This window comes from Sciurus vulgaris, assembly GCF_902686455.1.
Source record: "Sciurus vulgaris genome assembly, chromosome: 14".
Lineage (NCBI taxonomy): Eukaryota > Metazoa > Chordata > Mammalia > Rodentia > Sciuridae > Sciurus > Sciurus vulgaris.
Window position 1 is genome coordinate 19598515 of NC_136475.1, and position 27187 is coordinate 19625701.

Sequence of the window (27187 nt, forward strand, 5' to 3'; positions counted from 1 at the left end):
CATCCCAGGAGACTGAGACAGAAGGATGGCAAGTTCAAAGGCAGCCTCAGCAAAGGCGAGGCACTAAGCAACTCAGTGACACCCGCCTGTAAATGAAATACAAAATTGGGCTGGGGATGAGTTTCAGTAGCCAAGTGCCCCTGACTTTAATCCCTGGTACCCCCCCAAAAAAAATCTGGGACTAGCATGTTTGTTTAAAAAGGTATCACCTGCAAATATTACATGATTTTTATTAGTAGTGGTAGTACTGGCGATTGAACCCAGGGCTCTTCACTATTGAGCCCTGCCCCCCCCCCCCCTGCTTTTTGAGACAAGGATTTGCTAAGTTGCCTCCTTTGCAAAGAGGGATCCCCCTGGGCCCCAGGTGACTGGGACTATAGGTGTGTGCCCGAGCACCTGGCTATTTTTCTGGCAGTGCTGGCAATCAAACCCAGGTCATCACATGCTCAGCAAGCGCTCTACTACTGAGCTATGTTCCAGTACCTGCTTTCTTTTCCTTAAGTGAAAGAGTCTTGCTTTGTTGCCCATGTTGGACCTAAAACCCTGGGATCAAGACAGCCACCTGCCTCAGGCTTGCAGGTAGCTGGGAGGTGCACATACGCTGTGCCTGACTGTACTGTATTACCTTAGCATTTCATAGAATCTGCTTGTAGTGTCTTCTAAGCATAACAACAGTCATGTGACACAGACCTGGTGCTCAGCCTGCATATGTAAATGAGACATGAATAACCCTCTTGCACACTCCTTTTTCCTCTACCTTGATGTGTGAGTGCTGTTTTTGAAAGTAGATTTTGTGTAATTCAGAAACTTTTGCATGAGAGTTGAAATATTCTTGAAGCTGTATGCTGTTGGATTCTAAAATGATGGTCCTTGAAAGTATGCAGTAGCCAGCAACCTGGGAGATGACACTTAAATCTTTAAGAAAGCCCTTGGCACATAAGTTGGCTTTCACCAGCAGCTGTCAGGTAGTTGTGTACTCTTCCCCTGCACAGGCTTTGAGACTTTTGCATTTCAGCTTAAAAGAAACAAATAGAACTTTGGATTGTTATTTGCTGACACTTGAAGTTTGGCTCCCACTTCATTGGGGATCTGAATTTGCATCTTTTCTCTTTCAGTTCCACTTGTAATCCCTTGGGTTTATATCCAGAAATTGGAAAGGACATCCAACGTCTTTGTGGCGGACACCAAATGGATCACCACACAGAATAAGGAGCGTGACTCCTCCATGTTTCTGATCCCGGATGCGATCTTGAAGATCATTGAGCAGTTGGTAGATGTGATGCTGCAGAGGCTGCTGGATAATGAGGTCTGGAGCCAGATGTGCAGGAGCCAAGCCAGATCACCAAGAGGTAGAGCTTCAGTCCCATGGTGTCCCTCAGCTGCTTGACCTTTTCATGTGCTTTGCTTAGCACCTTTTGGTTGTGAGGTCTTCGCGCGTGTCCCTGGGCATGGGTTCAAGGGCCTGTGTGCATAGCAAACCCCATGAATGCTCAAGTTTCTTTCATAAAATGGCATGGTATTTGTATAGAAACCTTGTTTTGGTTTTCTGGTGGTGCTGGGGTTGAACCCAGGTCCTTATGCATGCTAGACCAGGGCTCTACCACCGAGCTACACCAAGTCCTCATCTTGTCATCTTAAATCACGTGGTGGAAAATGTTTTCAGGGCAGCCGAACTGATTTCGATACCTTTGTCATCAATAGAGTAAGTCAGTATTTTGTATAATTTGGCCCACAGTGACACTAGTCACGGAGACTGTCAGGGTAGTTGCTGGCCATGTCACCAAAGAATTCAGCTTTATCATCTGAAGTTCAAACACGGTGTTTGAGCTGGACTTTGATTTCAGGTTTGCAGATCATAAGTGGGTAACTAACCACAGCTCTGATGTCAAGGTAAACAGTTATGAAAGATCCTATGAGAGACCACAGAGTACTGTCCTGGATTCAATTTTTGACATACTTACAGAATCAGAACTGATTAAATACTACTAGTCAATAAACAGGGTTTTTTTTTTCCTTTACTGTGCAATTCATATAACACAGACCGCACCATTTTCAGGCATGCAGTTCAGTGGCATTAAGTACGTTCACACTGATACATGACCATCCTCACTGCCCATTCCAGAACTCTTCTGACTTGATTAAACTAAAAGTCTACCTATTAGACACTACCACCCTGTTCAACCTTGCCTGACAACCGCCATTCTGCTGTCTCTGTGGAATCAGCTGGATCCCTCACATAAGTAGACAACACTCAATGTTTTGCCTTGGGCTTATTTCGCTTAATATAATGTGGTCAATGTTCATCTCTGTCACAGCATGTGTCAGAATGTCCTTCCTTTTCAGGGTTCAATCATAATCCATCGTATGTACATACCCCACTGTGTTTATCCACTCGTCTGCCCGTGCACGCTTAGTTTGCTTTCACCTTCTGGCTATTGTGAACAATACTGTCATGAACTGGGCACACTAATTTCTCTGACACCTGCTTTTGATTCTATCCAGTATTTTATCCAGAAGTGGAATAGCCAAATCATATAATCCTATATTTAATTTTAAAAACAGCCTTATCTTTTACTTTAAAATTATCTGTTTTAACATTCCTGTATTTTGTTGTTGTTGTTGTTGTTTTTTTGATTGACATTTCTTTAAAATATCCAAGGAGATGAGTAAACCATAGCTATAATGCCTTTGCTCATGAGGCAGTTTAGTCCCTCAGCATCTGAAACTCTTGTTTTGTAACTGAATTTTGGAGCAGTGTTTATTTAGATTTTTTGAATTAGTTATGTTCAACTGCTAAAGTTTACATATCTTGTAAAATGTGAAAAACTCTGAAATTTGTAACTCCCAAGAATTTTGAATAAGGCCGACTCAACCTGCAGTAAATTCATTCAGAGCCATGAGGTCTAGTGTTCAGTGCTAATACAAAGAAAGTCATTTTGAAAACAGCAGATCTCTTCCTCCTTAACACATGCACTTTCTTCTGACTGCTGGTGGGGGTGCATCTTTCTCAGTGGTGGTCCTTGAACAGCAGCATGTTTGGGGTTTTCATGTATTCAGAATGACTTCCCGTCCCTTCCAGCTGTGCGCATGTAGTTCAAACTGGTCATGTGTTGCCACAAAAGGCAGAAAAAAAAAAAAGAAAAAAATGCTCTTTGCAGGTTTCCTTTTTTCTTTTTTCCCAAATTGACTTCCATGTGGCGTTGGGACACCTCTGACATGTGATAGTTCTTTTGGAAGATGGATGGGTCTTATCTCTTCCTTATGAAAGAGACTCTTGGGGCTGTGATCATTGTTTTTGTTTCCTGGTGCCTAAATCCTTTCATCTAGCAGTCTGAAGCATTCTGTGTGGGATTGGCACCTGTAGTCACTTGCTCTGCGGCAGCACCCCGGACCTCCTGCTCGTTCTCTCACTGCTCAGAACCTCTGAGCTAACCTCTCTGGCCTCTGGTTTCCACCATTCTACTCTGAACTGCTATAACAGCAACATTTTTAGAGTTAAATGTAAGTGCATTGGGCTTTGTTGGCTCTCAGGGACCTTGTGGTCCCCCTGAGGGACCTCACCTTCCATTCTTGCAGTATGTGAACTTCTTTTTCTTTGTTCTTTGTAGATATACTTGACCATCATGTGTACTTTGACATGTCCTACATGCATGGAGTACAGCTTCCCTTCTTGTGGTTGTACAAGATGTGGAGCTACACCAGGCGTATGTTCATATAGGAACGTAGGAAAGTGTGTGATTCAGTGTGTGAACCTGCACAGTGCACTTGGCTGCCCCTGGCTCCCTGGTCCTCCTCTGGAAAAAAGTCACGCTCCTTTTTGGTTATTCACATCTGAACAGTTAACCCTTTCAATGGGTAGTTCAGGTTTTACAATTTTCTTTTCTTTTCTTTTTTTTTGGGGGGGGGGGGTGCTGGGGATTTAAACCCAGGGCCTCGTGCTTATGAGGCAAGCACTCTACCAACTGAGCTATGTCCATAGCCCAGGTTTTACAATATTCACAGGACCACACAATCATCACCACAGCCACGGAACCTTTTATTACCCTCCAAAGAAGCCTCACGTTCATGAGCAGCCACTCCTTATTTTTGTGTGTCAGCCTCCTGTGTGGACATTTCATGTGAATGAACCTGGCACCCCGTGGTCTTTGTGTCTGGCTTCTTTCACTCAGCCTGAGGTTTCCAAGCTCTGTCCATGCACACTTTCTGTTGATGGCTGAGTACTGTCTCCCCTGCTTGAGGGGATGTGGCACATTTGGTGTGTCCATTGATCAATTGGTGGACATGGGGTAGTTTCCACCTTCGACTATGAATCTGTTGCTGTGTTTGTGTGCCAGTTAGTGGACGGCAGTTCTCAAGTCTGTTGGGCGCATTCACCTGGGAGGGAATGTCTGGGTAAACACTAGGTCCACTTTCAACGTTCGAGGGCTTCTGGCTGTTTGCCAACGTGAGAGCATCATTTGGCCTTCCACGAGCAGCGTGCGAGGGCTCCATCTTCCCCACGTCTCACCGATGCTCACCCCGCTTATCATCTAACTTCTCCACACGTGGCCTTTGCTGCCATTTTTGGAGTACTTCTTAGTTATTCAAACCAGGATGGAATGCTTATTTGAGTTCATGAGTTTCTGACTTTCTTGCTGGTGGGGACAGCAGGCTCTGCTCTTTGCACTTGCTTGGAAGGTCAACTGAATGTCTGGATGCACAGTAGGGCTCACAGGCTCTGGAGGGGCATGACTTTTTTATTTCAATACTAATCTATCTCGTTGTGCCAGCGAGTTCAAAACTGTTTTCTTTTTGATCTCGTGTCTGTTGACCTTTCCATATCTTGACCTCTCCCCAGTTCTCACCAGGGACCTTGAAACCCAAGCACAGAAGGAGCTATTCTGAATCTTTTTCAGGTTAACAAGAAAGGAGAAGCTGCACACTGTGGTGGACTGCTCCTCTGGATGCCCTTCAGTCGGTTCCACACTGCAGGACGCGTGTTTTCCTCTGACAGCTCCACCTGCTTTGCCAGCAGAGTAGATGGCTGCTACAATGTTCTCCTTCCACTCAGAGAGGTACACCCTGCCTCTCCCCTCTGTTTGACCTGCCGTGCACACTTTGATGCACTCTTTCATCTTTAAACCCATGTGGTTGAGTCCATTTTCTGTTACTAAAACAAAATCCGTGATGCCAGGTTTACTTATTAACCAAAAAAAAAGGAAGAAAAGGCTTAATTAACTCCCAGTCCTGAGGCTCAAGAACATGGTGGTGGGTGAGCACCAGTGAGGGTGTTGTGCTGGACAGTGTCCCTATGGCAGGAGCATGAGTAGATGGAAACATCATGTGTGAAGACAAGAAGCCAGAGAATGGGGAGGGACCATTCTTTGTTACAACCCCTGTTGTGGGAATGAACCAGGTCCCATAATCCCTACTGAGGGCTGTTCTTCCAGTGACCCATCCATCCCACCACCGTTTAATGCTGCCCCATTGGGGATCAGGCTTTCAACACAAGAACTTTCAGGGGACATACTCCAACTATATCCCAACCAGAGCATCTTGGACCATCTGATGGCCAGGCTCCAGGAGGGAAGCGTGGCCTGAATTACACCATTACCCCTTCAGCCTTCCTTTTTTCTCTTGTTGCTATGACAAGCGAACGTTGCCTGGAAGTGATGGTAAGAACATCATACCCTAACCCCACACTGTTGATAAAGCTGTCATTCAAAAGTACATGCCTCGCAATTCGAGCTTTTCCTAAGCTCTTAGGAAGGGATCCTCCCCTTTTGTTGCCAAAAAAAGACAAAGGAAAAGGCAAACTATAAAAAGCTTCACCTTTAGAAAATACGTGGCAAATTGGCGTTTATACTCTCGTGGAACTTGTGAAAGAGTTAAAAATGCCTCCTTGTGTTGGGATCAGGACCCTCATATAACTCTGTGATTCTCTCTTTGGAAACGGGAGTGTGGGCAACCTGAGTTTGCTTCTGGATTCAAGCAGCTCCGCCTTCATCTCAGGCATCTCTGCTGAGGGGTACCACAGCTGTCACACGTCAAGACCTCTGGGGTCTCGCTTCTCGTAGCTTAGGTCCTGAGCCTGATGGTTTAGAAAGTCAGTGTTCTTCCTCATGTGATTTCCCACCTCCATCCCCTCCTTCTGCAGTAGATGTCTCATTTTGCACGCATTATTATCAGTGGAGCAAGAAATGGACATGATGACCTACATACCAAAAAATTGATTTTGGAATTCTGCATAGCATCAAATTTACCTTGTAACCAATTTGTAAGTAGAATCCTACAGCATTGTCATTTTGTGACTTGTTTCTTCCACTGCACAATGTCCTTAATGTTGATCCACCTCTTATCTGTTAGAATTCCCTTCCTTTGGAAGTCTGAATAATATTCCATGGTAGCCTAAACCACAGTTCCCTTATCCATTCATCTGTCCATGGAAGTTTGGGTTACTTCTACCTTTTGGTGATTGTGACTGATGCTCCCTTGCACACTTTTCAACCTTTACACCAGGTCCTTATTGCCATTATTCCATGTTAGATTAACTTCTGAGCACGTACGTGGAGGCCTGCCTTCCTTCTTTTTTGTGGTCCTTACTGTGATTCCAATCTTTTTATTAGTGCCTTGCAATTATACATGAGTGGGATTCATTGTTCCATATTGGAACATGCACAGAACGTAATTGTTCAGTTCCGTTCTCCAGCACCTCCCCTTCACGTGCTGTCTTTTGCATCAGGTAGTGAGCATGGAGAAGATGGAGGACACCAGTCTGCTGCCCACCACATCCTCATCAGCATCAGGAGCAAGATGGCCTTCCAGGTCATCGAGCTCAAGGATAGAGAGACCTTGGTGGAGACCCTGCTTGAGAGACTGAAGCAGGTCCACGCCAACCATCCTGTGCACTATGACACCTCAACCAATGACAAGGACATGGTAGGAGCCTGCAGCATGGTGACTTTCCGTGACGTGACAGTCCCCCTCTCACCACCTCTGTGTCAGTGGGCTCCAGAGGGCATGTGTAGGCAGGTGACCCCCTTGGGTGTGAGCACACAATGTGCTAGAGATGATTGGGCCTCCAGTAGTTGGGGGTGTGAGTCTGGTGTCACCTCTGATGGGCTGGGTGTCCTGAGTGGGCATTGAACTTGATAGAGGGGCTGGTCGGGAATCACACCACTGCTTGGAGGGGTTGAGCTGGTGCCCCCCAGGTTCGCGGGGCTGGTGGTGTACTCCCTGGGTGGGTGTGGAACAGACACAGCCCTCCATGTCCAGAGAGATTATCAGACACCCCCACCTTCCTCACAGGCTGGGGTGCTGCCACACCCCAAGGTTGAAGGGGTTGATGCCCTTTGGAACAGACAAAACCTGCTGAGAGAGATGTTCCCACTTCTTAGGGTTGGATGACTGCAGAAAAGGCCCTGGGTCTGCCAGAGCCTCACCTTCTAGAACTTTCATTGACATATACTTTTACAAACACATTTTAAACTAATGCTTAATAATGGTGCATATTTTCCTCTTACTTTTTTTTGTTGTTGTTGTTTTCTTTTAAAGGCTGGACACACATCACCTGTTTTGTACTTGACAAGCATGTGCAGTGACCAGAAGTTTGGGGATCTTGAAATGGTGTCCTGTCACAGCAGCAAGGAGCATGAACACAAGAGCCCACTTCTGAACCCCAGACCCCTGACCATCATCCTCCAGCCTTTGGGCAGCCAGAACCCTGACTCCCACCTGGTTGTTGAGGCCACTCCTTTCCTGGTGTGCCATGGGCACTGGAGGCTGGGCAATGACCATGGATGGTGTGGTACCTGAGCACAGCTCCTCTGGATCCAGGTGGAGAGGTGGCCATGGACCTTGGGCAGCAAGGGCTCTCTTGAGGGCTCAGACAGCAGAGGGGGAGCCGGCCTTTCCTCTGTCCGTTAGTGGCTCTCGTGTCATTCCTGCTGTGTGACTTGGGCAGCGGGTGGTGCCAGCCCTGTGGGTTCAGGTGTCAACGAAGCATTCCTCCCACTGGCCTGTGGAGTCTGAGAATCTCAGTGTCAGTTTCCTGCGTGTGTGTCCTGGGAAAAAGGGCTGCCTGTCCTCTAGTTTTATGAACTAAAATTATTTTTGCTACATTCATACTTTTTCATTATATGGAAAATTTGAGGCGAACAGACTCCAATTTCATAACTGGACTCTAAGCGGCAGTGAAGAGACTAGTTGTGGGCTTGTCACTACCTTGGGGACCAGGTGTGGCTGCAGACCTTATTACCCCACACTCCTCAGTTACTGTAGCTCCTGCAGCATCAGTTGTTACTTTTATTGATCCAGACTTAACCTTTCCTATCACATATGATGCATGCCCACACACACACGGGAGGTATATATATATATATATATATATATATGTATATATATATATACATATATATATATAATGTGTGTGTATTTATTATGTATATATATAATTATTTCCTTAATCTATAATTTCCTAAGTATTGAGCATATATGTATCCTCCCATTGCTGGAGAATGCAGGTTATTAAAAGTATTTCCCATAACCAACTCGACCTCTCTCTGAGCGTGTGTAATTGTATGTCTGTTGAGTGTGTGCACTTGTATGTCTGTTGAATGTGTGCATTCATGTTCTTCATGCGTGTGAGTGTCATAATATCCAATATTTCATTTCTCCCATTGGAAATTGAGTCAGAAAATGCAATCTGCCATACTCCCAATACCAAAATGTCATTTTGATCAAATGAAACATTCTTTCATCTAGGGTTGAATGTTTCCACTCGGAATTACTGGTAAAATGAATAGATTCAAATCACGAAAGTGGATCAAAATACACAAACATATTTTAAATAACAAGGACTTAAGGTCAAATTATATATGGAATTGATGAGTAACCATTTTAGAAATCAATCTCATTGTTCATCCATGGTGCAATGCTTCAGCACTGCCCAGAGAGACAGGAGCAGATTCTTGTCCACAGGTTCCAGCGGTGACCTCGCACCTGAGTTGCCTCATAAGAGGGAGGTTGGGGAGACATCCAGTCATCATTTTCCTCCTGAGGGTAGGTCCTCTTCCTCAGGAGAAAGTCTCTCCTGACATGGGGATTCATCCCATAAAAGACGTTGGCGTTCTTTGGAATCTTCATTTCTGGGGAGAGAGGGGTACAGGTTGGATAGGTGGCACTCGAGACGTGCAGAGCAGGACACCCCAACATCTGACAGCCTGTGCCAGGAAAGGCCTGAGCCACAGCCCTGAGAGCTGTGCAGATCAGCTCCAATACCAGCAGACACATCCTCAACCGTCCTCCCAGAGGAAAAACTAGGTCTAGGACTTCACCAGGACTAATGCCTGTTGCCTCCAAAGGCTTTGGGCTCCAGAAGATCACAGTTCCTCTTGATTGTGCCAAAGCATACCCCTAGGGATTACATCTGAATCTTACACAGATGACTCATGTGCTCAAGGTTCATGTGCTCAAGGTTTCACCCCCAGTTGAGCCAGGTTTACTGGTGGGTTTTGGGGGAAGCACTCCATGGTGAGTGCTCTGATGGGATCATGAAATACTCAGTCAAGATGAAGACAACACTAAGCAGTGGGAGAAAATGGAAGAAGGTTGGGCATGGATGGAGGAAGACCTGAAGAGGGAGAGGCCCTCAGCACACATATATTTTTGCTGGGGGCTCCCCCCCCCTTTTTTTTGCGGTACTGGAGATTGAACCCAGGGCCTTGTGCTTGGGAGGCAAGCACTCTACCAACTGAGCTCTATCCCCAGCCCTGGGGGCTCCTCTTAATCCTCATTCTCCTAGAAGTAGTCCTCCTCTTCTTCCCGTCTTTCTCTCCTTCCCTCTCTCAGTCTCCTTATCTCCCATTCTATCCCCTGGTTGGCAAGTGCTCCATAGATTACAGGTGCCACACCCTCTGCCACAATGCACAGTCTCAGTTCAGACCAAATGGAATGCTATGAAAGCCAGAGCCAAAACAGGAGTCCCCTGCTAAGTTATTTTCCCCAAGTATTTGACAGGGAGGAAAGTATGACCAACTGAGACACCTCGTGTTAGCCATGTTCTGCCATTGTTGCTAGCCAGCTCCACGTGGACCAGGCATGCTACAAGGGAGGCCACATCCCAAATGCTGCCCTACTGAGATCAATCATTCCAAAGACCAGGAAAGGGACAGCTTCACTCCCACATTTTTCTATGGTCCAGGGATGCAACAACCCTCAGTGGGTTTCAGATGGCCAGCGAGTCCCTGGTCTGAACACCTGTCTCCTGCTGCCTTCCTCTAAAAAGGGCCTGTTCTCTATTTGGGTTTGGATGGGTGTACCTGTGCTACGAATTTCCGAGCCTACCAAGGCTTTAGCCTTCTACTTCCATGAACTCTACTCACTTACCAGAATTAGTGGGTTAGGATATGAGAGAATGTTGCATAGGCTGGTTTTGGATGCGGTTTTCAGTGTGGACAGACTGGGATTATGGCTGCTGCGGGGTTTTGGCTCACAGAAAAGAAAACACAATGGCATTAATTACAGGTCAGCTTTGGGGCATACGTGCCTAGGAAGCCCTCATCTGATTTTAGTGAAGGAAAATAACCTGGCTCTACTGATTCCATCTAGGCAAGTGGACTCGGGCACAGAAGGCTTGGTCATTTGTGCAGTGTCAGACTGCTGAGGCTGTCTCGCAGTCTGTTATTTTTTCAGATTTAGTCCTGTTCCTGGTTGCTAGAATACTGACAATGCTCTGCACAGGGAGTGGATTTCTGGTCATGGAGACTGCTTCAGTCCACAAATGCATCAAGTGCATCCTTAGCCCCTGTGTTCCCATCTTCCTCTGCAAACACTCCTCTCAGTGAGCCCTGGGGCCACATGACCCCTGCAGGAATGCTTTCCTCCTCACTCCTCACTGATGTCAGCATTGGATGCCTGTTGCTGTCCAGGGTTGGTCACCTGGTGGGGAGGTGCACTAGCCCCTGGGGCTGCTCAGAGAACCTGGAGACCTTTGCAGCAGTGCCAGTGTGGTTTTCTTTGTGCACCAGGCCCACCAGGCCCTGTTGGAGTGTTCTTCTGGGTCAGATTCTACTCTTTTGGGCTACCTGAGAGACCTGAGTGCACTTCCTCAACATGGCTCCCCACCATCTGACTGTCCCACTTACTGTGCTGTTGGGAGATGATTTGTCCCAGCTCATAATCTCCTGGCTCCTCCTCCATCAGCAAGTGATGTTCCAGGGCCCTGCGAATGACGGCAGGAGCCCTGTCGTTGCATGTCACCTGCATAAATGTGGGAGATAGGCCTTGAGGAAATGGGCCTTGGGGTGGCTACCCAAGGACGGTGTCAGGGACATTCAGGGGGAAGCTCAGCTCTAAATACAGGGGCACCATCATTACTCACTACTCCACTACCTGAGGGTGGCCTCCTGGTAATCGCCTGGGGCCTTTTCAGGGCTTTGACACCAATCCTCCTACAACGTTCTGCCTGGCCCTGCCGTTCCCCTTTGTGGAGCCACATTTTACTCAGGGTCAAAGGACGCCACATCCTGGGTAGAGAAACACTCTCATGCCACCACGATGGAAGGAATGGACCAGTGACGTCCTCTCTCCCAGGGCTGTTGTGGAATGCAGGGTGAATTTGGGGGTGGCCCAGGCAGAAACCCAAGAGAGTTTGGTTGTGATTGCCAGGGACAGAACACACTCAGGCAGAAGACCAATGATAGCCGTGAGAGCTCCTGGCCTCCAGAGGCTCAGTACTGCCTGGGATGGAGGAGGACTCCTCACTCAGCCAGGGTGGCATGGGAACGGGCCCCTGTACAGCACCTCCCTGGAGGCGGAGTGTGCTCCATCCACATGAATATCGCTTCTACTGCGAGACCCTCGGCGCCCTTCTCAAGGGGTAGGAAGAATCTCGTGTTGCTCTCCTCCTCCATGTGCACCAGCATTCTCCATCCCACACAGTGCAGCCTGCATCCTGCATCCTGCATCCTGCATGCTGCCCTTTTCTCACCTCCCCCCACGACCTGCCGCTGCACTTCTGGTCTGCACACTGCCATCTAACACACACTCCCTCACAAACGGGCGTGGAAAAGGTTGGGCTCACCCTCAACTTGGGTCAAGCTCTTAACACTGACCTCTCTTCTTTATTCCCATCTCTCTTTCCTGACCATTGAAAAACTCCCAATTCAAGAGGGCAAGAGTAGCCCATGGAATGGGATTTGTGTTTGCTCCCTGCCCTGGGATAGCACCAGGGGACACCTCTTCCGCCAGGCTTACCAAGACAGTCTTGCCATCCTTTGCACTCTGCTGCTCTAGCCTGATGTGTATGAGGCAGCTGTCTTTCACCTGTTTCTTGGACCGGGGCCGTGAGCATCTGCCCATTATGCATCCGATGGCCCTGGATTTCGTCATGTGTTTTGTGGCCATGGGCTTGGGCCTAGCCTTTTGAGAAGAGATGTGACTGGAGGCTGGGCTGATGTTACACACCATGGCTGAGGCCTCAGAAGGTGATTCTGACAACTGTGGGGGATGGAATATCAGCAAAGGCCAGACACCGATGGCCACCCCCACCTGTGCTCACGCAGGAAACAGTCCTGCCAGCAGGCTTACCAGGATGCACTGTGATTCCCTCCTGGTCTGCTCCTCCAGGTGGACCTGTAGGAAGCTGCTGTCTTCTGCCTGCTCGTTGTAATGAGGCAGTAGGGAACTGCTGTTGGTGACAGTATTGGTACCGGAGTCCTTGCTTTCACTGGCCTGGGGCAGTGGTCTGGCTGCCACTGAAGAGCTGCTGCTCACAGCTGGTGGGATCGTGGGAGTCACTGAAGAATGTGACGCCAAGAACTGTGGGGGACGGAAACATCAGCAGAGCCCAGACACTGTCACCACCCCCACCTGTCAGGGTGCTCTGTGGGCATTCTAGAACATATGTCCAGGAGCTGAGGCTTTTTGTCACCCTGGTGGATGTGAAGGAGCACCAGGGGTAAAGAGTGAGTAAGGTGGGTGTTACCTCCTTTGTCTTGCTGTTGGCCCACTTCCTGGTGAATCTTCTCCTGAGGACATAATCAAAGTCCACTTGAGGACTGATGGCATAGAACACATTGCCATCAGCAGGGATCCTCAGCACTGGAGAGGGCGGGGCAGAAGTCGGAAGGTGAGTGACACTCAAGGAGGACACAACAGAACGCCCCCCACGACTGACAGCCTCTGGCAGGTCAGGCTTGAGCTCTAGACCTGAGGGCCTTCCAATCTAGATGATGTTCCACCGAAGGCATCCTCAGGGCCTTTCCCTGAGGAAAGAGTATGCACGAGATCTAAGCCAACCTACCAGCTTCCAACAGAAAGCACCCTGGACCCCAGCACCTCTCTGTTCAGGTGGAACCTGCCACGGAGACCATGCTGGGGTTTGCATCATGATTTGCCATCAGTGGCTCCTGTGTTGGAGCTGCAGTGTTCACACACGGGGTTCAGGAAACCATGTGATGGATGCTTAGACCTTGCAGTGGAGAATCCAGTCACACATGAAGACACTAATGGGAGGTGGTATAAATTGGAGGTGTGCTGGGCATGGACGGAGGATGTCCACAGGAAGCTTGTGCCTTCAGGAACCATTTTTATTTTTTATTTTTTATGTTTTGAATCAGCTGATTCTTCCTTTCCTCCTCATGATTCTCCTTTGCATTCAGAGTTTTTTCAAACCAAACTCAATTTCAACTTATGGGAGCACAGTGTCTCAGGCAATTAGACAAATATACTTAAAACATCTGATGAGAAAAAGAAACGTGGAGCCCAATAATGCAAAACAGTGTTTATAAGAGAGAAATCATGAAGTGGGAAGAATAACACAATTATTCTATGAGCACCTCTTGCTCTTGTAAACATTACCTAACACAAATGAAGAGGACTCCTCTGACAAACAACCAAAATAGCTTCTTGCTGGCATACCCTTACCCCCAAAAGTTAATTTTACAATGAAGAAGAAAGGAAACACTTGAGAAATTTGCAATTGTGATGACTTAGTACAAGTCTTCATGAGATTACCAACTACTGTGGGGCAACTGATATCAGGAAGGTGAAAGAAAAATAAAATTGTACAGATCCTGTTTGGTAATGTACAGAAGTGATAAATACAAAGTTCATACCATCAATAGAGGCTCCTTCAGAAAGGAGAACAAATCATATATTCAATCTGTTTCTTGCTACATTTCTTGTTCTCTTTGTGTTTCTTGATCTTGTGTTGTTGTTGTTCTTCTTCTACTACTTAATGATGTTCTTGTTCTTCATCTTCTTATTCTGGTTGTGGTCTTCTTCATGTTCTTCTTCATTTTTTCCCTCCTTCAACTCCTTTTCTTTTATGTCCACCTACTCCTCTTCTTCTTGCTCCTCATCCTTCCTTTATCTCTCTCCAGTGCCCATTTGCCAAGCTGTGAAGTGTTCTATTGCTTCATACATTTCTGCCAGATATGACCTCTGTCCCAAAACACCTAAATGGTGTCCATTCACACAAACGGAAAGATTGGAAGACAGGTGCCTAAAGCAAGATTTCTCCATTCAAGAACTTTTCTCAAGTACTTGTCACTGTCCTGAAAGGCTGCCTAAATTGACAGCCAGGCGTTGCTTATCTCACCTGCCCCTCATGGATATGAAGTTTACAAAGCCTGATCAGGTCCAGGGGAGGACACTGGATAGGGAGGCCCAGCAGTCCCAGGGTGAACTGATTTACACTCCCATCATTGCACTTTGTTTCTACAAATGACCCACCACGCTGTTTGTTTTTCAGTCCACAGCCCTCTTTCTTTGGCTGGTGCGTTGTCCTGAGCCCACAGGAAGTCACTTCTCCCCACCATCACGTGGACCCACTTACTCTTATGCTCCGACAGAATCTGAAGCAGTTCAAAGTCCTCTGGATCCTCCTCATTGAGCAAGTGTTCTTGTAAGGCCCTGCGTATGACCGCGGGTGCCCTATCCTGGCAGGTCACCTGATCAGGGTTGGAGAAACTCATCAGAGAATGAGTTTTGGAGTAGCCACCCAGAGCACAAAGGTCAAAGTCATTCAGGAGACAGCTTAGCTCTTAATACAAGGGTACCATGTGTTATCATGCTACCTGGGGCCTTGGAGAGTTCATGTGGGATCTTCCTATGTGCTTCTAGCCCCATCCTGGTACAACAGTCAGGTTGTCCCTGCTACGTCCTTCTGATAAAAGGGTGCAAATACCTAACAGCCTCTCTACAGACACACTTGACCCAACAAGATGGGAGGAATGGTCCAGTTTTCTTCTGTATCCCATCTCTGCTCTGAGAATCACAATCCCTTTGTGGGTGTCCAGGCAGGAACCCTATAACCCTTAGTCCTGACAGACAGGATATAAAACAGACTAGGCAACTAGAGTATGCTTGTGACTCTTTTATGATAGCCAGGAGACTGTTGGGCTCCATGGCCTCATTGCTCAATGTGGTGCAATGCGGTATGGACCCCACTGGGGCAGCATGTGAATAGGGCTCCTCTGTCACTGGACACATGGAGAGTTAGGGCTTATACCCCACACCCAGAAAAATTCTGCAAAGGGAGCTGCTAGTTCCCTATTTAGGTCTGTGCAAAGTATGACACTCATGTTTTCTTGAAAAACCCCAGTTGTCTGTGACCTGCAATAACCCAACTTCATCATGCTAAGGAGGATCCCTCCCATTCCACACATGCCTTCCAGCACACAGGAGTTATGACTGCTGCATCCTCTGCACAAACCTCCAAGGGTCCAACTCACTCTAGCACCAGGCTTCAGAGAGTGCAGCCTGCACCCTGTGCATTCCTCTGACCTCATCTGAGCACAGCCCTTACCCCTGCACTTCCAGACTGCGAACCCCACACCCTGCAGGCCCGCTCACACCTGGAGCTGGGGCATGCTGCTGCTCTCCCTCATCTCAGGTCAGCTTCTTAACACTGACCTCTGTCTTCTTCATCCTCTTCAATCGTATTTGACCTTCCAGAAGCTCTAATTCACAAAGGCAGGCCTAGTGCAAGCTATGTCCTCTGCCTTCCGCAGTGAGGGCACCCAGGGGATCCCCTGCTGAATGGCTCACCACGATGCTCTTATACTCCATTCGTCTTTGATTTTCTAGATGGACACGAATGGAGCAGCTGTCTCCCACTCGCTGGTTGTACAGAGGTACCGTGGCGCTCGGAGCAGAGACCCCAGAGGAACTGGACTTGACCTCTGCCTCTGGGGATGGTGCTGCTCCTTCACTGGCCGCCAGAGCAGCTCCTTGATGAGGCTCTAGCCCTGGGGTGGGCATTGGAAATGAGCCTGTAGCTAGAGGAGAAAAGATTCCAACATGACAGCCTGGCTGTGAGCTTTGCAAAAACAGATAATCCACACTGTCTGCCATGAAGATCTCAGCCCCTGAGCCCATGCTGGACCTCTCCTCAAACAGGGGCATGGCCTGAGTGGACAATGGCTTCTCCTTGTTCCCAGCCCAACACCAGCCATACAGATTCCACCCTTGGGACCAAACTCTGACCTTTCTAGACCCTTAAGTACACACCACGGGCCTCCTGGCACTCAGGCTCTGCCTCGCTGGACTTGCCATCCTCCAGCTGGGCCAGCAGGTGGTGTGCTTGGCTCTCCAGATTCAAGCCTCCCATGTACAGTTGAAGGTAAGGCAGCAGCAGCTGGAGAATCCTGAGGCCTGGAGGCTGATGGAAAGCCTGGCTGTACTGCTCCATCCAGGCACCCGGGTTGATGGGCACGGCACTGTGAGCAAGCAGGTGTGCAGTCAGCAGAAGTCTGGACGCTCTGACCCCACAGCCCCCACCACCAAAACTGGCCTTGGCAGCCTCTGCCTTTCCTGTCTCTGCACAGGCCAGTCCACCACAGCCAAGACACGGTGGCTGTACACAGTGACAGGACAACTCTCTGGACAAAAAACTTACACCCAAAGACGTTTAGAACCATGGCATGACCAGTTCTCCCATTCTTGGAGGAGGCCACACACTCTTCATTGTTTGCTACATGCTCTCCAACCTGACAGGCAACACCCAGAAGGGTCTGTGCTCAGGTCCATTACTAGCAGGGCTCCAGGGACACCTCATTCCCTGGCTTGGACTGCTTTGCTTCCTCATTCTCTGAGAGCTCTCATTGAGTTCACCTGAGAATCAAGTGATCTATCCTTTTCAAGGAGTGAAGACTACATCTTTGTGGCCCTGAGAGAGGACAGGAAGGGAAAGTCACACTGGGATGAGGTATGGTGGCATCAATTGTCCCAGGAGATTCCTCTGAGGCTAGAGTTTCCTCTCAGTTCCTTGGGTGACCATGAGTCCACCTAGAGCTCTCTGCCTTCCTCCTCCTACAGTTGAGGCCCCAGACCTTTGACTGCATGCACCCAACAAAATTGCAGGAACCAGGGTTTGCTCAGCCTTCCCAAGTCCAATAACCTGGCAGCTTCCTACTCTGGAAACAGCAGCCCTCACTTTTGGCCACATTCCACCTCATGTTAACGATGGTCTCTTGGTCTACTATGTTCATTGGGGTAGGACAAGATGCAGTCTTGTCTCAAGGAGGAACGGACGGTGACACATGCAGAAAGTCTACTTCTGATACCATCAAAAGAGACAAGAGAGCAGATTTTTACCACATTTTCAACTGAATTGTCATCATGCCTTTCAACATGTCTTCCCACAGTGGGTGCTTTCTGAATGTTCATGCAAGAGTGACCCCAAACATCTGCTTCCCACATATCTCACTGGTCTTGGGAGCTGCCAGCCCCCAACTCCTGTCTGACTGTAACTAAGAAGGGAAGTTCTGCAGCACTATGGAATCTGGAACATCCTTTCTAATGCAAAAGTGCTTTCCCCAAGGCCTAAAGAAAGTCAGGCCCCTAGCACAGAGCTTCTCCATGCAGGAAGGGAACAAGCAACCAGAAAGAAACCCCAGGCCTCACTGAGCCCACATGGAATTGAGCTAAGTACAAACCCTCAAACAGCAAAGCCCAATGTGTGTTGGTTGTTCCACATGCCTCTGTGGACCAGGTGGTGAGAGAGGGTGCTTTCATCTTCCTGAGAAGGTGAGGTCACTCCCCATCGCCACCCTCTTGGTGCTGACAGTATACTATGAGCTTGGTCCTCTGATCCCCCTAGGTCTCACAAAGCATTTGGTTCTCTGAGAGGTACATGGCTTCCTCAAGTCCCAAGCATGAGGCGACGGTACACTTGGTCTCGGAGGGACGGTCTTACCTTGGGAAGAGCAGCTCCAGCACCTGCTGGCTGGTGATGAAACCTGAGTAAATAGACCTGAAGGTACTGCCCCAGTCGGGGTTCTGACCAAAAAAGACAGGCACCAGGTGGCTCATGAGCTCTGCCTCTCTGTTACCTTCAAGGGTCTCTATCCAACAGGGCTCATTTGTGTTCGGATCCAGATCATTTTCACCCTGGTTTGGGACGAAGAATGGTGGGATCAAAAATGGAAATGGTAGTAAACACAAAAATGTTTTATCCCAATATAATGAAGTAACAGCAGAATGGGACAGTTCTCATCGGCGCGCGCGCACACACACACACACACACACACACACACAGAGCCAGAGTGTGAGTGATGGGCCATTCATAAAAGATTCTAAATGAGAGCCTGCTCCGCTCACCAGTCCTCTGCTGCTCAGTGTAGCTGTTGAGCTTCTCTGGGAAAGTGTCCCCAGACTCTGGCGTCTAGGACGAAACCTCACCCCCTCTTCCCACACAAGAGCACAGTGGTCCCCCTGAGATTCCTGGGGGCCGGACATTTTTTGAAACAAGAGAACATCCCTCTCACTCCAGTGTCTCCAACAGACTGAGCTGGGACGGGTTGCTCGGTGAAGTGGGTGCCCGGTTACCAGGGTTCCATGTTCCATTTGATCCATCGTCAAGGCACTGAGGTCACGTCCAGTGCTGCCTCTACCCGGGCCTCTTATTCACACAAGACTACTCCCAAAACCGCAAGGGCTGCTGCTTGCTCCCACTCAACCCACATCAAGTGCACAGCTGAACACATGTTCACCAGCATCTACACCCACCAGACCCTGCCCACCTTGGCTCCCAATAGAGCTCCAGCGTGAGGATTCAAATCTGAATTCACAAGCAGACCCTCCTTCTCACCAGCTCTGTGACGCTGGACCAAACTTTGTGCCTCTCTTGGGTTCCCTATTGTCCCCATTTAATTCAGGGTATGGATGTAGCCTTTGATTTCTAGGATGTCATTGGATATATTTGCCCATAAATACCTGTACTATCTCTGAAAACAATAGACAAGACTCGTAGGTTATGAAAGCACAAACTTAGAAGTGGTACAATCACAAGAAGGGGACAAAGGATGCACCCCAACTCAATCAGACTTGTGTCCCACACAGGATTCTGGACAAGGTCGGTCCCTTTTGGCTGCTGTTCCCACTCTGCACCATGACAAGCTGGAGCGGATGGAGATTCAGAGGCGGACCTCTCTGGCACAGACCGCCCAAGGCCTCTCATGAGATTTCAAATTGCCCAAGTGCCTCTTCAAAGGCTAGGAGGTGGGGGCCTCACAAATACTCTGTGGTACCACAGCACCCTGCTGCCCAAAGTCAGTACGCCCTTTCCTGGAGGTGGATCAGACTCTGTGTCTGGATCCATGGGACTAGAAGCGGGCAATGGTGATGGCATATCATCTCCAGGATGGAGTTCTGGGAAGCCTATGGCTTCTGTATCTCCAGTATTGCTCCCTGTCTCACTTTCATTCTTGATCCAGGCAATCAACATTCATCCATCATGAGCTGTCCTGTGGACACAGTCCTGTGAGAAAGACATGACAGTGTTCCATCCTCCCATCAGAGAACCACTGATGCTCAGCCAAACTGGATTCTCCCAAGAACACAGGCATGAGCCCAGAGGCAGATTCTCCCAGCTGAGCCTCAAAGGAGGCTATAGTCCCAGCCTCCTGAAAAGAGGTGTCCAGCTGAGCCACCTTGGATGCAGGTGCACAGAAACTGACCTCATCAATGCTGTAGTTGTCAGTCATGACCTAGAGGGCTGGTGTTTCAGAACCGTGGACATCAAGGCACCCTCCTAGGGGTGTGCACTAGCCTATTCCTCTCTGCCTGGGCCCTCCAAGCCACATTGGCCATGAATCCAACCTCCTTCAGTGGCCAAACTCAATCCTGTTTCCCAATTGCTGTATGGCCACGCCTTCCCCAACACACTGCTCCCAAAATGAGCAGGACTGATCCCCTCATGTCATTCTGGCTCCAGAGGCAATGCCACCCCACTGAGCCCATCCCCCACACCAAGCGACTCCTGCTTTCCTTGTCACCCCTGATCCTATTTTGGCTTTGGCTATTGCTCTTTTCTTTCATGTGCATTTGCTTTCAGATTTTGCATATCTGCAGCCACAGTAGGGTAGAACTCATGGTGGTGACTGAGTCAAGTCCATGCTGACAGGACCCTTGGATGGGTAACTGCCAGATCACAGTCATGAGTGAACAGAAGAGAATTCATTGGAAAGCTCTGTCTGAGTGGCTTCTTTTATCCAGAAATGCTGGTGATGGGAGGACCCATGACATGGATGCTGTGGACAAAGCAAGACCACAGGCTCTCTTTCCTGGGTCCAATTGCTCCACGACAATGGAGAGCAGTGAAATTCCTGGTGCTAAAACCAGCCCTGTACCCCAGAAAGGACACTGCTCTCAAAACCTTGACCTGAGTGTGTGTGTCCTAAGGTAATGAGGTTTCAGGTTCCCAGGTGCAAAATTAAGTCCTCTCAAATCCAGGGGCAATATCAGTCTCCACTGTCCCTCTTTCCCTCTGTAGGTCCCAGGGTGTCCTCAGCCTAACCATGGTCAGTACCCTAGTCCATTCCAAAATGAGGACCATTGGGTTCCAAAAAGGACTGCTTCTGAGATACTCAGTGTACCAGCGCCCTCTGCTGAACCCATGTCTCTATTCCCCAAAGACCCCAAGGGAGAGCCCTTTCTAAAGACCCAAGGACATTAGTGGGTGATGGATGGATGGATGAATGGAGAACTATGGCCACCAGAATATTCTGGAAACATGTATGTCCTTGGGTCACAGGCCCATGCACCTTTATTCTCCCCACCAATTTTCTTATTTTTTTTTTTTTTAAACAGAAGTGAGGCTTTCCCTTAGAATGCCCCTAAACACAAAGGGGACCTCATACTTCAACAGGAAAAAGGTGACCGATGGACTTCCCACTGTGTCTATTCATGGACACTCTGGGGCATCTTCCACCTGTGAAGGCTTTGGGAAGCACGGAGACACCCCAGCCACCAGCAGCACACCGTTTCTAAACCTCAAAACCGCCCCTGCCAGAACTCTCCATTCCACTCTGTGCCCTGCCCTCCCGAGCCATCTGCCTTGGTCAATCCTCCCTCTCTGCCTCCTCAGTCTCTTGATTGTCCTGATGTGATTTGTCCATGGATCTCAGGGTGTTTGTGGCCCACCCCAAACTGCTATGGTCAACTGTTCATGTCCCACAAAGAGATGGTGACACTGTGGACTATGTCTGGGTAGCTCTGGATGATGTGCAGCCCACCCTCCAAGGTTTGATTTTCAAGGAAATGAGTGCAGAGGGAGCCAAGAGGGTTCTGCAAGGTAGAGAAATGTGGCAACGCACTGATCCTCAACAGACGCTCAGGACTCTGGGATCAGATGGTGTGACATGGACTTGCTGGGGGCCCTGAAGAAAGCCCATTCACTCTGCAGAGACGGAGGACTCCCTCAGTGCTCAGCCTGCTGCTGTGCTTCTCAGAGCCCCGGGATGCCCCAGGTGTGAGGAGGTGGGAAGCCACACGCCATCCCAGGTGCTCCTCAGCAACTCCACCTGGACTTGAAGCACGCACATCTGCCTCAGGTGTCAGCACAACAATGTTTCCCTGCCTCCCAGCACAAAAGTGCTCTTAAAGACACTCAGGTTCCACTGGCTCTGGACCAGCCCTTTCCTCGGGGATGCCTGACTCAGTATTTAGGAGGCCACACCAGTTGTCAGCTCCTAGGCTGGGCCCACAGAGGCCAGGACAATCTAGGCGTTGCTCACACTTCTAGTCTATCATGACCCACGACACAACACCCGGCTAGACAAAAGGGTCCTCTCCACCACTGGGATGGCCCCTTCTACCACCTCAGGACTCATCCTACAAGCACCTCCTGAACCCACCATGCACACGGCTTTGGTGCACATTGTTGTGGAAAGACCTGGAGGATGAGGGAACCCACAGGCTGAGACCCAATACCCTAGATCCTGGGGCCACAGCTGCCAACTGACATGGACACACAACTCATGTGCACAGTCACCACTGCCTGAGACCCAGACTGACACACCTGCAGAACTGGCAGTGACCTGGATCCCCAGTGGTGGGGGTGAGCCGTACACTTTTGAAAATGACGTTGTCCAAGAAAGACAAATTTTGTAGGATTTAACTCAGATTCCCAATAATCCTGTTCATAAAAACATAAAGAAGAATGTTCCTTTCTTGGGCCTGCGGAAGGGACTCGAAGTCAGTCTGGCAGAAGGGAATGTCCACCTGAGATCTGGAGAGGGACGGTGTGATGTCTAGACAGCAACATGCCTATGCTTAAACCCTCTGAATTAAAAAGGGATGTTTGGTGTATTTTACCAGAATTTAAAAATTAGGGAATTGCTGATCGACTCTCAAAGAACTCTGTGTGTTGTGAAAGCAGAATACAGGAAACTGGGTAATTTATACCACAAGTTTTATTTCTCAAATTCTGGAGGCTGCAAGTCAGGTACCCACACCTGAAAACCTTCTTGTGTCCTCCTGTGGCAGAAGGTAAAACAGGAACAAGGATTTCTTTGAGTAGCCCCTTCCCAAAGGAGACTCCATGGCCTGATCATGTCTTCAAGTTTCCACCTGGTAACACATCATATGGGAGAAAAAACACAATGAAATCCATGCTTCCCAGATCATCCAAACTTATTGGAATGATTCAGAATGTGTGCAAAATTTCACAAGACATGATCTTGTTATAAAACAGGAGATAAACTTACAACGTGGGGAGAGGGCTCCCTTCTCTGCTCCTGGTCGCGGTGTGGGATGTGGTCTTTCAAGCCCTCACTGAGGTTCTGCACACCACCTCCGACTGCCCACCTACCGCATTCCCATGGGGCTGACTCTCAGTGAAGACCTGAAGGTTCTCAAGTCTGGAAATCAGAAACATCACAGGAAATACATGGGAGGTCTGTTCCAAGTGCATGGAGAACGCCACAGTCCTCACATGCTCAAGTCTCTTTTAAAAATGCCAGAGTATTTCCATATCTTCCACCCCTTTTGATGCTTCTGACACCTAATACAATAAAATCGCAATGTAATTCTGCATAACCCTGTATGATCTAGGAAACAATGACAAGTAACTGTCCACAGAGATACAATTTATTTCCTGATACTTTTGATTTGCAGCTGCTGGGTCTGTGGAAGGAGGAGGATGGGCACAGGCCAACTGCATTTTCTTGCTTTGCATCCAAGGGAAGAACAACTACCGCCAAGATGAGGGCTTATAGGAGCTGATATCCTTCAAGTCAACATCTGGACACATCTGGTCTTTAGGCCTGTAAACCTTCAAGGAGAGGATTCAAGCACCTGCCTATTAAAGAAAGAATCCAAAATAACAACTTACTTCAACGTTTATCAAGCATTGGGCTTTCAGGAGGGAGGGGTCAGTCCACTTTCTAGGACACGTTGCACGCATCAGAGAGTAGCTCAAATGCAAAGCTCTGCAGAGCCCATGGGGAGCACTGGGGAGTGTTGGTGTTTTCAGAGAGAGTGTATTGCCAGGTCACTAGATCCTCTCAGGAAGACAAAACCTACCAAGACACCAATTAGGACAAGGGGTACCAGGAAGCCTCAGTGGGGAGAGCTCTGAAATAAGGCCAGTGTACTTGAGAGAAGAGTATCCCCTGAAAATTCTCGTTCACCCAAAAGTGGGTGTGAGCTTGTGGGGAAACAGTCTTTACACACTGATCAAGCTAAGGAGAGGTAACATGAAGGAACACAGTTTAAACAGGTCCCAAATTCAATGTCTGCAATTCTTGTAGAAATGGGAGTTTGGACAAAGAGACCCAGGGAGGCTTGGGTAAACAGGCTGTGTGAGGTCTGAGACACAGACTGGATGGCCCTGAAAGGAAAAACAGATTGTGGGAGCAGGAGAGTGGGCAAGAGCTGGAGGAGTTGGGGAGGACACTCCCTGGGAACCCTGTGAGGGACTGTGGCACTGGGAGAGCCCACACCTCCTGCCTGGAGCCTCTGGAACTGGACGGAAGGCCTCTTTTCTGCTGTGTGGCACCTAGTTTGTAGGGTTTGTTGGAGCAGCCTAGGACCTGCCTGCACCAGGCCTTCAGCATGTTGGCCACGCAGTTCAGATCTGGGCCACAGACACACTCTAATGACTGCACGGTGTCAGTCATGAGGCATGAAAAGTGCCAAGTCAGCCCACGTGGGGAAAGGGCTAGGCACACACTGCAGGGGCTGGTGCCTGTGTTACTGGGATCAGTTTACCCGAGAGAACCCTCTGATTGACCTGTGATGAAGCCATAGATAGGCACTGGCTGGAAAGCATTCACATCCTGAACACATTCTTCACTTCAAAACACTGAGAATGACTGACATTTATTTCTTGAGACCTTGCTCTCCAGCAAATTTTTCTTCAAAAATTCAAAGGAGCAACTCATAGAAGCACAAAGAAAGGAATATTAATTACAGGTGCCTAGTGTAAAAAAATAGGACTGTTATTTGTTGTGTTTTCTATATTTTAAGTGAAATTTCTCCTGCATTACCTCCACAAACATCCAAACGGGAATGTTTAAGACATTCCAAATTGGAAGAGAAGGTATACTTGCTAAAGAGGCGGTGTCAAGAATTTTGACACTCCAAATGTAGTGTGGGTTTCAGAGGCAGTCATAGCCTAAATGAGAGAGTCCTGCAAAATATATTAGGAAGATCAGTGCTCTAGCCCTACCATGCAAGTGGTATGACCTGGAATGAGTGACGAGGTCTTAGCAACCATCATCACTAAGAACTAAGTCAATGAATAAAGGTCCTCAAGTGTGAAGTTACAAAATGTGTGATAAGTATGGAGGAGGACGGGTGGGAGAATTCTCCCACTCAAACAAAATTAGGAAAGGTTGTACAGTTATGAGGCTGCTGGAGTGCCTGGAATCTGGCCATGCAGTGGGATTCCAAACCTCAGATTCACTGAGCCCAGGCCACAAGAGCAGGCTATAGTCCAGGGACTCTGGAGAGGCCCAATGGCAATGGAGGTTGAGAGTAACAAGGTCCCTGCCTGGACCCTTAACCCCCTACTCTTAGCAGGGCTGGATGAGGATGCCAGAGACCAGCCACACCAATAGGCCTTCACAAGAACCCTGAGTGGCTGCAGCCTGCATAGGGCTCACTGAATCAGGGTGATGCTCTCACATTGGATGTTGGGAAGCAGAATCCATGGCAAACTATGCATCATGTCCTACTGGAATCATGGTCTACTTTATTCCTCTATCACAGGAAAATGTTTTCTTATCTTCTTTTGCTCAAGAGCTTATCCACAACCAGGCATGCTGACCCTTCGCCTGTAATCCCAGTGGTTCAGAAGGCTGAGGCTGGAGGATTGCAAGTTTTAAGCCAGCCTCAGCAAAAGCGAAGAGCTGAGCAACTCAGTGAGAAACTATCTCTAAATACTGTACAAACCAGGGCTGGAGATGTGGCTCACTGATTGAGTGCCTCTGAGTTCAATTCGTGGTATGCACCCCAGCCCTCCAAAATAGATTACCCTATTACACTAGTATAAAACATTACCATATATTTCCTCTAGGTTAAAAAAAAAGAAAGAAATGCAAATGCAATAGAGAATCAACCAACTCAGGATATGTATACACTTCTGATTTCCAGGAATGGCATCCTTTTATTACTCTACTGCAGGACTCCAATGACTTTGGGCATACCAGTTTGTGTCTGTAACATTTCAACTCAACTCCGCTAGAGACGACACTTAAAACAATCTACAATCTATATGAAGGGGGGGAAATGCTTAATTTTACAAAAAATTTTAAAATAGGTCCCCCTGATTTTATTGTCTCCACATAAAGGTAACTGCAATTTAGACATATAAAATTTAAAACACACAGACACACAAAACAAAACAGAGGTAAACAGAATGTAAAGTAGTGAGGTTCCACCACAGTGACCAAGATGCATCTGGAGTCACTGGAAAACAACAAAAAAAGAAGGACAATATACTATCTTAAAGTACCTCATTTTTAACCAAGATGAATATTTTCAACACAATACCTGTACATTTCCATGGAGTTCTCTGCAATAGAATCACTGGCTTCTTGGCACACATTTGAGGTCTTCTTTGGGCAATGTATCCAGCTGAAAGATATCACCAACTTGCTCTCACATTTCCACACTGCTGCAAAAAAAAAAAAAAAAAAAGTCTGATATTCTACTGAATAAACCTTGAAGTGGACCAAACACCATACTTCGTTCCATATTTCAAAATTATCAAAAGCAATTTCAACTCAAACATTATTCGTTATTAGGGAAAAAGCAAGCATAACCTCTTACACACACTGTTGCAATCTAGGACTGACATTTCCTACATCCTCGTTTCTTTAACACATGCTACTTCACATTCCTTAGAGCTGTCAAATTCATTCTCATCCAAGCTGACTACACATCCCTGTCGCATGGCAATGTGAGCATATTTCCACCCACACCATGCATCAGCAAACATTTAGGTTTTCAATAAAAACTTAGGCTTCGCCATTTTGGAACCGCTTAACCCCTGTGGGCTCAGTTTTCTCATCTGTAAAACAAAAAGTGCAACAGGACTATCTCATGGTTTCCTGAAGTCTAATAAAGGAACCGAGTGCTCAGGCAAGCCTGAAAGGTGGCATGCAAACAGTACATTTTAGGATAAATCCCCTCACTGGGAATCCGTCCATGTCACACATCGCATGGGGCCAAAGCATCCGATCCAAGTCTCTCCCAGGGTGGAACCTGGAGCCCACAGGACCGAGCGCCTTGCTGCCTCCCTAAGCCACTGCTCTCGCCGCTGCTTCACTGGAGACCCTTCCTATGTTGCGCTGCTTCACTTAATGCTGGAGACACCGGAGGGCCTCCTGCGCTGTCAGCCAGGAGCAGGAAGAAAGCAGCAGGGGTTTCCAGGCGGGAAGTTGAGGAAGAAAGAGAGAGAGACGCGAGAGAAACA

The 27187-nt window shown here is 48.2% G+C and overlaps 2 protein-coding genes and 1 long non-coding RNA gene across 6 annotated transcripts in view; 1 reads left to right on the forward strand and 2 right to left on the reverse strand.

The window, feature by feature from the left end:
• Positions 1–1101: 1101 nt before the first annotated feature.
• LOC306644345 lies at positions 1102–7670 on the forward strand. Of its 2 annotated transcripts, none has more exons than XR_013759343.1 (5): positions 1102–1349; positions 2057–2240; positions 4896–5054; positions 6722–7011; positions 7534–7670. It is a non-coding gene; the product is annotated as an uncharacterized lncRNA (long non-coding RNA). The 2 variants fall into 2 exon arrangements; XR_013759344.1 differs by having other exon boundaries at positions 1103–1349; positions 6722–6918.
• A 947-nt stretch (positions 7671–8617) lies between these two features.
• On the reverse strand, positions 8618–14342 carry LOC306643424 (uncharacterized protein; the record flags this gene model as incomplete). Its single annotated transcript, XM_079109535.1, has 6 exons — positions 8618–9125; positions 11124–11238; positions 12235–12477; positions 12568–12798; positions 12965–13080; positions 14321–14342. 6 exons carry the CDS (start codon positions 14340–14342, stop codon positions 8917–8919), a joined length of 936 nt encoding a protein of 311 aa, XP_078965661.1. The 3' UTR covers positions 8618–8916.
• A 402-nt stretch (positions 14343–14744) lies between these two features.
• Positions 14745–27187, reverse strand: part of LOC306644335 (uncharacterized protein) — a 132005-nt gene continuing 119562 nt past the window's right edge. For 2 of the 3 annotated variants that reach the window (XR_013759287.1, XR_013759288.1), the window contains one exon: positions 14745–14933. The gene's annotated coding sequence lies outside the window, so the exon portion shown is untranslated. Of the gene's footprint in view, positions 14934–22300; positions 22837–22973; positions 23567–24499; positions 25168–27187 lie in introns of those variants that run through there. The other variant, XR_013759289.1, reaches the window with a different exon arrangement.